The following is a 16,637-nucleotide window of genomic DNA, read 5'->3' as shown; positions in this document are numbered from 1 at the left end:
GACCAGATGCCTCAATATCATGTTTGGGATGCATAATAAAGCTGACCTTGTTCTACACTTGAACCAAAGTGATTTGTCAAAAAGCTCATTGTAGCTAATAAACATGCATTTACACTATATGATTAATTTCGAAACAGAGAGGAGCTCATTTAATCTGATAAAATCAACAAACGACAGAAGTAAGAATAACACACTTAGACAAGATGCTGTACTGCAATCAGTCAGTCAAGTAAAAAAGGTTTCCAAAAAAGATCCATCTTCTAGTTTAACAGTGAATTGTGTGTTACAAAGAGCGGCAGCAGCTGTACATTCCTATAACTCCTGATGAGTTTTGCAGTCAATATCTGTGGAAAGCCATTGTCAAACATTCAGTCAAAGCATTCCTGTTCTGTTCATTGGTGCTCTTCTGAAAAGCAGTGCTTTGCTTTGTAAAGGTATCATTGCTTATCACTGTTCGTCATCATTGTTAAGCTTGGGTTTAAGCATGAATAGTATATATCCTGGCTCTAGAATGTTTATTATAATAACACAAAAATAAATCTGACATCCTATTAAAGTTCAGGTAGATGGATAGATACTGTATATTGACATCTCTTGTTTAACTTTGGGTGGCACAGATGATAAAGATCATTCAAAACACTTATAACCTTATACAGCTTCTTTCAAACAATCATTCTCTTATGTGGAGTAGTTGCATCCACTCAGTTGAAATAGGAAGTTGTTGTTCAAACTGGAAGAAATGCATTTTAGAATTTGAAAAATAAAATGTATTGAATAAATTGATGACAGTTTATTAAGCATCTGTATTAGACGTTGCACACAGTATTAAGCACTAATTTTGTTAATAGTTCTGTAATACTGTTCACTAGTTGGTATTTAATACTATCAAATCCAATCACAAAATACTGACATCAGAAGAATATGGTATATTAGCAGCATTTGTTATACACTATAAAATGGCTGTTTACAACTTCTGTTCTCTGAGGGAATGCAAATCAACTGAGGTGCTATAAAACTAAAGTATATTAGATTTGGCAGCATCTTAAAGTTCATGAATGTAAAATGAATTAGTGCTTAATTAATTTTGGTTTTTTTTTCAAATATTTGAACATTTTTTGGTTTGCCACACAGCTTTTCCATGAAGAGAGCAACAACAGAGGGCTCATTGAGAGGCTGAAACAGGAGCGACTGAGCGACCAGCGGCGCATTCAAGCCCTGGAGACCAGGCTAGAGGTCAGTGTGTGTCAGTTCTCTAGAAATTAGCTACGGCACGCTTTGAAGAAAACTACTAGCAGCTGTGAATGGAAGCCTCCATCTCTATTTCTAATATGTAAGACTGAAGTATAATAATATGCGTGATTGTCCTGACTAGTCTTTAGGACACAGACAATGGAAGCATTCAGGGTGTTTGGGAAAATCTGACATTCTCAACTGCATTTTCACAGTCTATACAGTGCCAGTACAGTTGTGCCCTTTAGTCAGAGACTTTGAAAAACAAGAAAATGGAAAGCGAGACCAATGGATCATAGTAAAATGGTTTGATGAAAATGGTCTGATCTTAAATGAAAAAAAGACAAATATCATGCTATTTGGTTCAGAGAAAAATGATACAAAATACCAGTTCAATTTTTTCTATTGTCACTTGTAATACTACATCATTGGAGAGAGTTGACACTTTTAAATATCTAGGTGTTTATATTGAGACAACTCTTAAATTTGAAAAACACATTAAAGATGTATGTAGTAAAATTGGTAGGAAGCTTATTGTATGGTCAGCACCACTGCTTAAGCTTTACAGTGAGGTTTAAATTAGCCCAACAACTTTTGTTCCCTATTCTAGACTATAGGACTGCTAGTAAGGAATCGTGCCCAGTATGATTTTTTTTATGACAGGTTTGGTGTGGTAGAATAGAAAGAAAGCACCAAACAAACCTGGACCTACAATCCTCTGAAGTATCAGTTCAATCCTCTCAGGTTGCTAAGAGGGTGACTCAGAACTTGGTGTGAGATTAAAGAAGTTTCATTTTTAAAATTAAAGAGCATAGTACAAAGCAGAACCTCCCTGGAGGTGAGCTCAGCTATGGACTGATTGGAAAATTAAATGAAACGCGTAGATGAATTGGGTGTCCATTGAAATGAGTGTCTTAACATGTACAGGTACATCTCAATAGCGCAAGCACTAATACAACGAGAGACCTTGGTTATGTCCTGTTATATGTATTTATATTCTAGGATGGACAGTTATTGAAAACATGTGAAACAAATATTAGGCATGGGATGCAGAACAGATGTGGAGAATGTTTTGTTTTAGTTGTTTTTATGGAAGACAGCACCTTTTCATTTGTGCCTCACAAGTGCCAGGTAACTACAAACATTGTTCTTACTCAAGAACAAATATCCCTTGGCAGGGCTTAAAAGAAAACAAAACCACGAGAATGTGAAAATGAAGGACAGCAAAAATATAAATCTGGGTTTTACTGTTGATTTATTTTATGTTTGGTCCATCTTCTAAAGGTCTTTTATGCACAAGGATTCGTTTTGATTCCTAGGCTACAGAGGAGAATATCCTTTGCACACTCTGCCGCACACCTTGAAAATAAGTTTCTGGAATAAGCAGTGCCTCGGATTAATACTTTATTACATTATTAAAGGGGATATACTTTTTAATTTTGTCGCAATGGGCTTATTCAGTAGAAACAGGAAGTAAAATACCAGTCTAAATAGATTTTTCCTGAAAACAGGATTATCCTACAAACTTTACTTAGATAAAAATGTCACTATTTTATGCACATAGGTTTTTTTTTTGGTTTTTTTTTTAATACACATCGCTGATTTGTAATAGTAATATACTGGGATAGGATTCCCAGGCAATATAACAGAAATTCAAAGCTTCTATCCACAGGAGGGAATGGAAATACTCTTTGCAGATGGCTTTTTAAATGGTGTATTTCGGCTCCTGAACACCTGAACCACGTTTTGTAAGCTGATTGTAGTGCCTGCACAAAGGCTTGATACATCAAGTTTCATTATTGCGCCTGTACAAGTCAGGGGCATTCTCACCAATTGAAAGCCTACTTTAAGAACCACTTAATAACTTTAAGCCTCTCATGTTTCTTTTCTGCTGCCACGTGCAGGGGAGCACATAAGGGTTTAAGAGTCTTGCGTAATCAACTAAAGGGCACCAGCCAACCTTTTCTTCATAAAGAAATCCAGAGGTTGACAGTCAAAATATATCTAATTCCTTTCTACTGTGAGTAGCAACCAGGGATTACAGAGGGGTTGACTCTTTCTCTGCATGGAAATTCCACTAATTTGGTCAAAATCCAGGTAAAGCAAGAAAAATGTGTAGTATGGAAAAAGCATGATAAACTGCAAATTATTATGCAAATGTATTGCAGTAAACTTTTTAAAAGTTATGTAGGTGGTTGTTGCTAACTAGGATCTCTTTAGGTTGTGTTCAGTGCTCATTAGGATACCCTATGTATAGGCCATTGTTGATCATATTTGTATAGATAGTGAAATGTTTAGATGAAATGTAAATCCAAATGTTATTCAACCCTAGCATGGAATGACTGGAGCCTCATTATCCAAAATCATGATGTGAAAAAAGTACAAATGTGACATTCATATTCATTCCCCATTTGAACCTGAGGTTCAGTGATCAGAAATAACAGAACACAAATAATGTGAAACACGAAAGCTAAAATATGTTCAAAATCATTTTCATAAAATAGCAGGATCATTTTAACATCCATAACATCCACAACACAGAGATGCTACTAAGTTTTATAATTCTCTTCAAGCTCCTTGAAGGTGAAATCAGTTTCTACAGCTCATCAAATAAGCTCATGATTCCAGTTTAACTGTGAATGGCCCTGCAAGCTGCACATTCTGCAGGGCCAGCTCAATATTGAATTAAAAGCAGAGGGGCTAATTAAATTGTATTTAATTAGTTGCTAGTATTACAGTATGTTTCCAAAAGTGCCATCCCCAGCAAAGCATTAGCTGTCTTGGGGCCATATTCGCTACAAAAGCTGCAGGGTTCTGCTAAAACCACCCGCAATGGCAATTTTCAATGTGATTGTATTTGCATAGACCCCTGCAGCCACATTTGCTATCCTGCTGTGCTCCCAGACTGAGCCTCCACTTCACTCTGCTCATTGATAAGCACAGTGTTGATAATGAGGCAGATCGGACTGGGGATGACAAGACCACAATGCCTCTGTGCACATGTATCTCCCTCAGCTCTGTTGGGACAACATTTAGTAGGGCCTTGGTTGTCTCCGGCAAGACCATTTAAAAAAACATTATTTAAATGTTTCCTTTGAGGCCAAAGATTATCTTAGGGGCAGGGTAACATGGATATGTCCACATCCTTTGCAATTCCCAGGTTTCCTACATGCAACAGTCTTAATATTAAATTATTTTGCAGACAGATTTGTTTTACTGCATTGTAAATTGTGTTGTACATTGATTTTCGATTTTGTAAGTAATGTCTGTTTGTAAAAAGAATGTTGCTCGCTTATTTTAATCATCTGTGTGCGGACTCCTCCTTTCTACTAAATGGAAATATTTAGTGATTCATAATCTTTTTTGTGGTTCTGGTTTCTTAAAAATGTAACAGAAATAGTAAAGAGTCAATTAAAATTACATTTGAAACTACTTACAGTAGCACATACTGGCATACACATCTTGCATATATTAGAGATTCTGCTTCGACTTGATCACGTGGTTCATGGGGACAGGATCTGGCGGGATTCTGAGAGAATGTTTTGAAGTAAGTATTATGAAATGCTCTATATGGTTTGGTTTTAAAGGCAAGACTGTGGGCCCTGACTTCTGTTAAATGTAATATTTTTCTGTGGTACAGTACTTATACTATTTGCAAAAAACGATATTTTCTGTGCACTCTTTAGTCAATCATTAACTTAGCCTTAGTAGAATGAGCAGTGTGAATATATAAGACATGTTTGTTGTACTCTACGATTGTAGAGAAACCAAGAATGATGTGTGTGAGTAGTAGTGAGTGTTAATTGTATTTGCTGAATCATTAATTGGGTAATATATTATGCTTGTTTATACACATAATTATATCTGTGTTGTTCTCGAGCTTCTCATATAAATGAAGGCTTGTTGACAGGTAATATAAAATTGAAGTGTAGACCTGAATTTACTGTGACCACTGGAGTTTCATTACACTCCTCATTAACTCACAGACCTATTTATTATTTGGCTTGAGCATGACTTTCAGTCTTTCATTACATGCATCAAATATCAACAATAGCAGGATTATGGCCAAAACAGCTACTAGAGTGGATTTTCCAAACTAACAGGAGTACAAGGTCAGGACTAGGGATTGGGGACCTCCAGGTGCTGCAGGACATGGTGTTGGGGATTTGGAAGGGGGAGCTTTTCTTTTTATGTCAGTGCTAAGGAAGTGCCACAGTATACTGTTTGGGGTTACTGAGCTCTAGAATGTAACGCCCTTCCAATAAGACAATGAATACCATTCCAGGTCAATAAAACTCAGGCCTTGTTTCCATCTATCTGTGGCCATAGTCAGTCTGCCACTGTTTCCATTTGCAGAGAGGAATTCAATCTGCTACCATATGTTTACAGCAGGGGCCACATGACAGTGCTCTACCTGATATGTACTCAGATCAACCTAAATCACAGAAACCAGGACATAATATTTGGGGTAGATGTACAAAAGTGTTGCGGCTGTCGCAACAGTCGCAAACCAGTTGCAAATGAGTCAGAAGTCTAGGGTGAAATGTACTAAACATGCGCAACTTTTTAGAGAATGCTTTGCGGTCCATCCTTAGACGAAAATGTAATTATGGGCGTTCCTGCATAAATTCACAAAAAGGGGGTGGAGACTAGGGTTCTCAAATATTATAATGAGATGTACTAAAGCTGCCGGCAATTGCAACACTTACAAATGCATCGATTTGTTAAGAACTTTTGAAAGCATGCTTTAAACAGTTGCAATTGTTGCTGGCATTTCCCAGTCCACTTTTTCTCATGCGTTGCCAGTTGTGCTCAATTCATTTTTGAGGCGAACACCCAAATACCTATTTTTCCCTAAATGCAGGGTGTACTTACAAGCCTTGAAAACAAATTTCTATCACATTTTTTGTTTCCTCATTGTGTTGGGAGCAATAGACTGCACACATGTGCCACTAACCCCTCCTGCTCATTCTGAACATCTGTATAGGAATAAGAAACACACCTATTCTATTAATGTGCAGGTGGTTTGTAACCAACTTAAATAAAAACTGACAGTACACATTTGGCTCATAGGCTACTCATGATAATACGAATTAGTGGTATAATGCAAAATTTGTAGCAGATTCGTATTAACAAGAATTGACCGTCCTCCTGTAAGTATCATAACTTGTCAATGCGGCACCATAACCCATTTTGTGTTAATTCTCCAGGCTACTAAGTATGCCAAGTTAATAATAATAATAATAATTAAAAAAATGCTAAAATAATTTAGTTTCAAGTTAAAATAATCTTTTATTTGCAATGTACACCAATGATTTATGTTGTGTTACTGGTAGCTAAATTAAAAAGAAAGTGCGCTAGGTATTCATTAGATTTTACTAAATCTAAAAAAATGTTGCACGACTCTCGCAATGCTAGAGATCTTGCTAAGATGACACAGCAAATATTTAAATTAGTATATTGTGGCTCTCTTTATTAACATATTTTCTCTTAGTACATATGACAAAATGTAGACTTTGCGAATTGTTGCAACAGAAATGCAAATTGCAGCATGTTTGCACTGCAACTGGCCCATCTTAGTACATCTACCTTAATATTTTTCTGTTTGGACAGTTTGTTCTTAGTTGGTTAGATAAAGGATTTGATTTATTTCCACGGACCAGGAACACAAAACCAAAACAATGAAACGCTACTGTGCTCAGCTTTTATTAAACAAAACAAACAGTTTAAACAAAAAAAGACACTACAAAACAAAAGGCGTGTTGGCCAAACAAACAAACACTAAACAAGTGGTATCCTCGTTGCGAAACCAGCATACGTAGCAATTGTTTATTTCTATTTTCCCACAGACTTACGTCTCACCTCTGACACTCTCTTCTCATAATGAGCTGGGAGTGGGTCTTTTATATCTGTGGCTGGAGCCTTAATTACCTATTAAACAATGACCTTATTAAGGCTCCAGTCACATTCCCACAAGCTTTTACAGGGATGAGGACTCAACCCCATCCACACCAGCTACACTGTGAGACTAGCATTTTCGTGGTCTCAAATAGTAAATAATGACGGATGGCTTTTGTCCGTCCTCACAAAACACAATATATATATATACTAATAATACTAACAACAACAACAACAATAATAATAATAATAATAATAATAATAATAATAATAATAATAATAATAATAATAATAATAATAATAATAATAAATTACAAAAATAGCGCACAATATATATAGGGTGGGGCTCCCCGTCACAGTGCCTTATGGGTAGAACATTCTTTCAACTTCCTATAGATTGCATACAGCTACCAACAAATACCTGGACCTGGGTGCCTTCTACCAAACCTTCCAAACTTTGTTCCAACCAGTCTCCTAATTATTTTATTAACTCTGCTAAAGGTCAATTAAACAATTGAGGTCCTGGTTGGAAGAAATCCTTGCAGTGAAATGGTCTGGAAGAGGCAAAGTTGCTGCCCCAGGCTTATAGTGTGTCACAACCGCATACTAAATCCCTAATAAAACAGTCCTGTGAAACCTGAGTCACTCGGTCAAGAATAACAGTCCTTTGGCTGTAGCTGCATTGGATTTCTTTACTGGCTACATAAATATTTCCCTGCCCCTTGTATAAACAAACTGCTTCATCTGTAGGGACCTCCCTGCTGAGAGAGAGGTGGGGTTGCAATAGATATGGGTGTTGGGTCTAAAATCATCGTTGTTCCACATACAGCTGTGGTCAAAAGTTTTGCATTGCCTAGAACATCATTTATATATTTTATTTAACATCATGTAATCAAAGAAACTACAAAATGATATTGCAAAATTCTATTGGAAGCCATAATAGTTGTACAGTATTTCATGTCAGATTTTGAAATGTCATATTTTTCAATTGTTGTCAGTTTTCTGTAAAGTATATGGGAAACTACAAAGAAGTATGTAATTCAATATGTTAATGTAACATTATTCAGCAGGTTTCATTCAACTTTATGAAGCAAATTTAGTTAATTCTATAGGGTGATGCAATACTTTTGGCCATAGCTGTACATTGGCTCTTAGCTGTAAAATAAGTAGATGCCACTGGATTAAATTGTTTGTTTAACTGTATCACGTAAAAGTTACAGGTTGTCTAATAGGTGCTCATTATGAACTAACACAAGTGGCAAAATAATAGATGCATATAGCCTGTGAATAAAATTACCATTTTTTGAGAAAATGACAGTTTGACCTAGAGTTCTTGATGCTGTTCTCTTTGGTCCTGATGCTACCAGTTTTTTTTTAAGGTTAATTTTTCCTGATTCATATACTTCTGGTTTGCACATGTTCCTCACTCCATATGTACTGTTCCAGGCTGAAAACAGACTAAATAATCCCAAACAGATTTGCACAGACCAGACAAATGTAAAAGTCTCTTTGATACACCAAACACCACCGGCATTTCTCAAAGAATGTATTGTAAATAAAATTCTTTGTGGCCTACTAACCACATTGAGCAAAATACAATAAAGAGAATGAAACACAGAAACATGCTGAAAACATTGTTTTAAGTTCCATTTACTGTAAGTTCCAACACTTCCCCCTGTTCAAACTTTCCTTTTCTTATTTTAAAACCACTACTATGTCTGCAAACCCACACTTATTGATAAGATTGAAATGAATCATTTTTACCATAACATTTGTGAAAATCTAAAACCTACCAGTATAAGTTAATTAGAAACAGTTTATGAACTATCCCCTTCAAAACAAGCTTTATTAGCTAAATATATATCTTCTAGACTAAAGTTTCTTTAGTTTTACTCAGTTGCAGCCAGAAGGAAAAATATCTGATGTAATTTATTTCAAAGTAGCAAAGTAATAAAACCCAATAGAAGATGGAAGAAACAGCACCAGATATTGCTAATCCTCAGTGGAAAAGAGACATTGCCTTAGCTCATGGAAACCTACTGTCTTTTATTAACAGGAAATGCAGGATCTGCTGCTGGTCAAAATGAAAGAGCTTGCTGACTCTCAGGAGGCGGACGCACCTCTACAAACAGAGCCTGACTCTCTCAAGGCTGTGGTCGATGAAGAAAAAGACAAGTAAGAAGTAAACTTCTAGGAAATACTTTTAACAGTAAGGGGCGACAATTTATAGAAATGAGTATTTGGACCAGAAGACACTGGTATCACGTCCTTTATCACACAATTACTTGCAGTGTGACCCCAAGCACATCTGTTTTACGTCATTGTTTCTCAAACAGCACTGCAAACAAAATTAAGCATCTTAGTTAGAATAAATACAGTGGGATAAGATCCTACCAGGTAAAGGTTAATGGCACTGTTGGCACAGGTGTCAATACTAACTACCCTGTTGTTTTATGTGAGCTAGTGAATATATGACACAGACTTTCAAACCCATTTATAGAGAAAAAATGTAACTTGGCATTGTGCAAAGTGAAACCAAAGACAAGAACACATCCCCAGATTATATATTATGTACCTTATGAAACCACATCTTATGAAATTAATTACTCACTGAATTAAATTTGCTGAAATGTATCCCTCTGCATTTCAGTGTATCTAACATCATTAAATCCTGCCACTGTTTTAGTTGATGTTGTTGCTGCAGTATGTTTTTCATACCTCACATGCGAGGTAGTAGATTTAAAGTTTCATTTGTGACCCATCAATATTGTTAAAGGACAAATGCTTTTTTGAAAATTACAATCCTTCTTTGGATGTATTTAAAACTGCCAGATTGAATATTCAATGGTGTCAAAGTGTTTAATCATGCATTGACCCGTTTTTTCTGGTTAATATATTTTGATGCCACCACAGTAACCAATAGTCATTATTACCATCAGCAAACCTGTGTGCCCTCCAAGCACCCAGAATAGTTCTTTATGTACTGTACTGTAGCTACACAACTACTTTTTAAGTCACTTTATAACCGTTTGTAAGGGTAATTCTTAGTGCACTTTATTGATTTAAGGTATAGCATTAGCTACAAGCTCTAATTTACAAGCATGTCCAGGAAACAGAGCAGCAGCATATACTATGATATTAAGAAAATGTGAAAAAGTTATTTCCAGTTCATTTTAGAATTGTTATCTTGCACTAAAATGGTATTATAAAATGGCTTGGGTGAACAGAGCACTCTGATTGGCTAAACAGGATTCCAAGCAGTCTGTTTCTTTTGGAATAGGCCATTTTATAATATCAGTTATTAATAATTTGTTGACGTTTGAAATACTGCTTCTTTATTTTTCATTTCCCAATAGGTTTTTACAGAACCAGTCCCACCTAAGCTCAGAGAGGCTCCACACGGCAGAGGACCTGCCTCAGTGCACATCTCCTGACCCGACAGCCTTCAGCTCAAGCCATACAGCGTGTATATCACCTAAGCCAGGAAGACCAGCCACTTCTTCTGGGATACAAAGAAGCAGGCAAGAAAAAGGAATGGGTATGAGCTACAAAATTGACAGTCTCTTATTGTATTCTTATACACAACTTTCAAGAATTAATTGACACGCCTATTGGCTGCATCACCATATTTCTAGGGCATTCTGTACTTTTAAACTACCTTTGGATAGGTAAAGGGTGTTTTAAAGTGCTACACACAGTTCACAAATTTTCAGAATGATTCAGGTGTATATTATAGCTCATTTAAAGGGGTCCAGGATTTTCAAAATACAAGGTTCAGGAACATATGGATCATCTTATCCTTTCCAGGCAATCAAGGAGCTGTTTGAAACAAGGTCATGAATTGTTGACCAAAAAATTGTTGGGGGGGGGGAGGGGGGTTGTATTGTCTTGATCATTGCCTTGTTAGTTCAGTGTAGGGTGAATACTGAAATTATTAAAATGATTGCTTTTCATAGTTAGCTTTGAAGAGTCAGAGGGTCCCAAGCGAGCTGTTTCTGTGCCACCTTCCCTTGATCTGGGGAAAGCCTCTATGGGGCAAGGAAAGGATTATTTCAACTCTTTGTTCAGGGAGCTGAAGAAGGAAGCAGCACCCCCTAGTAAGAGCAAAAGCAGGTCTTCCACAGCACAAGACTACCAAAATGCAAACTCCAGGTAAATTTACCTAACATGTCCATTCTGACAAAAATGTTCACAATTTATTGGGACACTTAATTTAAGGACAGGTATCCAGACTTATCAATTAAGAGTAAGTGAAATTAAAATATTACCTACTATATGTTACAGTTTACACAGAAGGATAAATAGGTTTCCTTGGTGGCGCAGCCTTACTCGACAGGGCTTGAAAAATGACAAGAACAGTTTTTATGTTCTTATTTCAAGGTTCACCATGTAGAACAGTTAATACTAGAAAGTGCTAGCTTAGCAAAACCCACATGCTGGGTGGGTAGTCAACATGTGTTTCAAATTTATCTTGTGGTTCACTTTTAAACATTTCAAAGTATGTGGGTGATATTGGGTATTTGAATGTGCTATTTTCTTTCAAATATATATATATGCTCTGCCCTTGAATCTTGTCCTTTCGTAGGAGAATTATTATTTTTTTATTTTTAAAGACACAAAAGCAGAGCACCACATTTTAGACACAGACCCAGATGCTATTGTGGTCTAAGGGAAGCTTTTACAACCTATCATTTTGTAAAGTCATGATAGGATCATATTATAGTAGTGCAATATTGTGGTGGTGTTCAAAAACTGAAAGATGACGAAAAATGACATCCTCTGTGTCACATTTATGCCAGGGAGAGTATTTTTTTGTATATATTGTAACTGTTATTAATATTCAAGTCATATAGCTAAATTACTTTTTAACAGACTTATTTCAGGCCAAGGTGGAAATCTGGCCACATATCCAAGCATCTTACTTTAATAAATGTTGCTTACTTCTAATATGATTGGTCAGAGAGCCTCCTTATATACCACCATTGCAGACTGTCAATCTCTGCAATATACACTTAAACCTGCTCAACGGTATACAGGCAATATTGTATCTGTGGTCTACACTACAGTCAAATGAATAGAGATACTGTAAGTGTTGTGACTAGTGAGATCCTGTGACAACGTCTCTTTCTGAGAACCTTTAATATGGTTACTGGAAACGGCTGTTCTCCAGAGGGAAAAAAACAATTGCTGACTGCAGACACACATTAGACATCAGTGAGAGACTACAGTATAGTTTGAAAAAGGAACTTCCTACATTTCTGTTGATTTTACTAAATAAGGTGAGCGTTTCACTGTGTTTTTTTGTCAGCCATACAATGTCTACCAATGGGTGCGAACCCTTTGCAGATCAAAGTGTTTAACATCAGAACAGTCGGGTACTAACCACCATGCCATTTGATTGCAACTGTATATCATCTGGTCACTCGCAACATGATTTTTTTTTTGTTTTTGTATAATACAGGAGGAACATGCATGAAACATGATCAATAATGTATTTGCCCTCCCTATTGCAGTGCCATTGGGATTATTGAAATAGCTGAAGTCGATCAGAGTGGACGGTTTGTAAGGCTGGTAAACAGTTCACCTGAGCTTGAAGAGGACATTGGTGGATTCATCCTGCAGCAGAATGTTGGTGGCCATCCTGTGGCAGTGTATAGATTCCCACCAAGGACACGAATGAAGGCAGATGCCACAGTAACAGTAAGCAGGCTGACACGGTTCTGCAATTTGATAGATTGTATCAGCACACAAAATACAACAAGTTTAACATCAAGAGACTCTTTATATTTAAGACATTGGGCTCTATTCTTTAACCTATTGAGTAGGTAAGTGCAATGTAGTCAGGTGTATTTAGCTCTGAGTCCATCATCAGGATAAGAGAAAAATACAAGTTAGTTGTACAATCTGGGTATAATGATGTCACTAAAATGCAGTTGCCTTTTCTGAAGGCCATCATATATTGCTAAACTACTGTACCTTGCAATGTCATTTTATTACATGATCAAAATATATGCTCAGGCATCACTCCCATAAACATAGAGTGATGTCTGCTGTTTCTTGAAATGTGTTTATTCAGGAAGAAGATTTGTTTTTTTAGTGTTCATCATTATAATGGCAACTTTTACTTTACCATGACATACAGTACAGACCGTCATCCTTAAATTGAGCTTCCTTACTATTTTTTGAAAAACATCTTGATTTGCCCTTGTGACACTGCAATCTGAATTCATTTTGTGTTTTATTGTTCTTTTATTTTAGCTGTGGTCAGCAGCAGCAAATGTCTCTCACAAACCTCCAAAGGATTTTCTATGGAAAGAGCAAAATAGATTTGGGACTGGTCCAGAATGTACAACCATCTTCTGCAGACCAAATGGCCAGGTTAGCGATTCATTATATAGCATCCAGTCTGTAATACAAGTGGAATTTCTGTCCGTACAAGAAGTCCATTGTTGTTTTAATAATTTTCCTAAATGAAGTCAGGGAAAGCTTTATACTTAAGCATGTATACATTTAGTACACGTTCCCTTCTAGATTCTATACTTGTAATTAGCATATACAATATAAACAGAGGTTGTTGTTTCCAAGTTTGCTTATTTGTCCAAGCAGACCCTGTCGAGCGCAGAAATCCAACATGAAGACAGCTCATTGTGTTCTGCAAGAAAACAACATGAGTTTTAAATACCAGGCAGAAAAATAGGCTTAAACAATCCAAAGGTGATCAAAAAAGTGTAAATGTAATGCTAACTGTAAACTAATATACAGAATACACTGCTTTCCCCTCCTTCCTGTTAGCTGTGTCTGTTGTCTTTGTTCTTTATAGCATATTCTATGTTTGATTTTTTTTGTAGGCAGTAGCTTGGTATACACCGGCTCGATGGAATGTTAGGTTACAACAAGCATGGCAAGACCCTGTCTCTGATGAAGAGGTTCAGACCAGAAGCCATTCAGCTTTACTGTCTAACGATGGTAAGCTAGCAGAGAAAGTGGAATATGAGACGGCTGGGAATCATGTAGACCTGCCTAGTACTAAACACTCAAGAACCCAGAGTAACCAGAGAGAAGAGGAGCCACCTGTTTTACTGAAAAGGTAAAGGGCATTATATAATAATTTTAGTCATTTAGCAGACGCTTTTATCCAAAGCGACTTACAGACGAGGGGCTGAACTATGCATCACAACTGCTGCTGCAGATTCACTTATAATAGGACCTCGGTTTTACGTCTCATCCAAAGGTCGGAGCACAAGGTTAAGTGACTTGCTCAGGATCACACACAGTGAGTCAGTGGTTGAACTGGGATTGAACCCGGAACCTCCTGGTAACAAGCCCTTTTCTTTAACCAATGGATCACTAGGCAACAAGTCATTAGGATGTGATGACAACGCTGGGAAATTGTAAATCTAAGCAATAAGAAGAATACATGTTGTGCACATATTAGCAGTCAGAGTTAAAGGAAAAACATGCTACTGCATATTTAAAAAGTAGGTTAAAACAGAGTTTTAACATTTTCCCAGGAAGACCCCAGCTCACATAACTAAATACTAGTTACATTCTGTGTTTTTTGTATTAATTTGAAGGGAGAAGGAGGCTCCACTTGCTCTATTCCCACCTCGCAGTCCCTGGGTTCAGAGCACCAGCTCTCCCACACACCCTGCCTATGCACCCCCCAGACCACTGTCCATGGGTAATGACGGGAGCAGCCTGTGCAGACAGGCTCGGTCACAGTCTACCAGGCCAGACCCAGCAGCCGGTGAGTGAGGGGATAGGTGTGACACTATAAGGAGTCTGTAGAAAATAGGTCATTCTTGATATTATGCCTCGGTACCTATTTAGAGCTGGGTCAAATAGCTATCATACTTACTATACCACAAGCTGGGCCAAAAATCTGAACTCCCCTTTAATTATGGTTAACAGCACACCTGGTGGTTGAATATTGTAATGTTGTGTTAAACTGTAGTTTTAAAGATACATAGTTAGTCACTGTGTTAAAAGTACCCATTGTTATTATTTGTCTATACTGTTGCCCTCCTTCTGTTGATAATGCAGTTTAAATAAATACAATAATTATTTGAAGTATTGAGTGTTACATATAAGAAAGGCATATGTCTGCGTGTAACCCTAGTTAGTGCTTACTCTGAAAGGGAATGTGAAAGTGCCTGATGTAAGAACAGTGTTAACTCTTTCCCCAGGTTATCTGTGTACAGGGAGCAGCAGTGGCAGGAGTGCAGCCTCAGGAAGGGAACGCAGCAAAAGAGGGCCTACTCGCTCAGCAGGGGTAAGTGTGTTACTCATTTCATTAGCCTGCGGCAGGATGGACTATTTATTTCTGCTTTCCAGATTTCACCCTACCAGCGGTAGTTATTGAAATCGGTTCCACTAAATGTGTTGCGTAAGGCAGTAGGTGTAGAGTGGCAGTAAAGAGAAGCTACCCACACATGGTAAAACAATACATATAAACACAAAAGAGGCAGGATAGTACATCACTGTGACTGTTTCAGACACAACTTTGTCTTTGTTAACTTTACAATATGTCATTTGATGTGAACAGTACTATATAGGCAAACCACTTTTCATATTGTATACTACATTCTGTACTACTGTGACCCGGATGGCTTGGTGGTGACGTCAGACCAGGAAATGATGGACACACAACAGGCAGTACTGCAGGGTATGAAGCGATAATTCAACATAAAACAAAAACACTTTTCAAAAGTAAACCGCACGGTGGCCAAAACTAACAGACAAAACACAGAACAGTGACTATCGTTCTGTTCCAAATCCAGCACGAGTAGCAATTGTTTAGATTCTTTTATATTCGTACTCTCTCTCTCTCTCTCTCTCTCTCTCTCTCTCTCTCTCTCTCTCTCTCTCTCTCTCTCTCTCTCTCTCTCACGTACCTCCTCTGTGTACACCCAACATCGAGTGCCCGAAAGCTGCTTGTTTTTATATTGTGGCTGAGGGATTAACTGGTTACCTAGTTTATCCCTCGACCACATTCTGCACAGGCTTTCTCATATGCATGGTCAACAGCCAGTTTGTCAATGATCACTCACTGCTGACCATGCATTCTCACGATTTTATCTGGATGGGGCATTTTAACCCCATCCAGTCTGTAAAACAATAATAACAATGAAACAGTGTTTAAAATAAACACAAAGCAGTACATTTAAATCATAATAAAATAAACACAGGGGCAACTACATATACAAAGAGGGTAGAAAATACCGCTTTACCGCAATGCAGGTATAGCTTTAAAACATATACAATTATTGTTACTGATAAAACAGACACATAGGACATAAAAAAATAAATAATTATAGTTTGCTCAAAAAATACATTTGGTTGGTTGATCTATTTAAGAATCTGGAAAATAATTCCTATATTATTGCCTTTGAAAGTAAAAATGAATTTACATTAAAGGGTTAACAGACAATAAGACGTTAATTTAACTATATAATAAAGAGGCAGTCTCTTTTAAAAAAACAACAAAAGGAAACATGTTCAAGAATAAG

General features: G+C 37.1%; 1 protein-coding gene across 4 annotated transcripts in view; it reads left to right on the top strand.

Moving 5' to 3' along the window:
• Positions 1 to 16,637, top strand: part of LOC117419736 (lamin-B2-like) — a 47,405-nt gene that overhangs the window by 23,080 nt on the left and 7,688 nt on the right. For 2 of the 4 annotated variants that reach the window (XM_058986167.1, XM_058986168.1), the window contains exons 7-15: positions 1,132 to 1,233; positions 9,185 to 9,303; positions 10,485 to 10,666; positions 11,085 to 11,280; positions 12,642 to 12,828; positions 13,387 to 13,506; positions 13,977 to 14,215; positions 14,703 to 14,875; positions 15,315 to 15,400. In XM_058986167.1, the coding sequence (XP_058842150.1) occupies positions 1,132 to 1,233; positions 9,185 to 9,303; positions 10,485 to 10,666; positions 11,085 to 11,280; positions 12,642 to 12,828; positions 13,387 to 13,506; positions 13,977 to 14,215; positions 14,703 to 14,875; positions 15,315 to 15,400 (1,404 nt within the window). The remainder of the gene's footprint in view (positions 1 to 1,131; positions 1,234 to 9,184; positions 9,304 to 10,484; positions 10,667 to 11,084; positions 11,281 to 12,641; positions 12,829 to 13,386; positions 13,507 to 13,976; positions 14,216 to 14,702; positions 14,876 to 15,314; positions 15,401 to 16,637) is intronic. The other 2 variants (XM_058986170.1, XM_058986169.1) reach the window with 1 other exon arrangement.

Source organism: Acipenser ruthenus, chromosome 14 (assembly GCF_902713425.1).
Source record: "Acipenser ruthenus chromosome 14, fAciRut3.2 maternal haplotype, whole genome shotgun sequence".
NCBI lineage: Eukaryota > Metazoa > Chordata > Actinopteri > Acipenseriformes > Acipenseridae > Acipenser > Acipenser ruthenus.
This window is presented reverse-complemented; position numbering and strand designations above follow the sequence as displayed.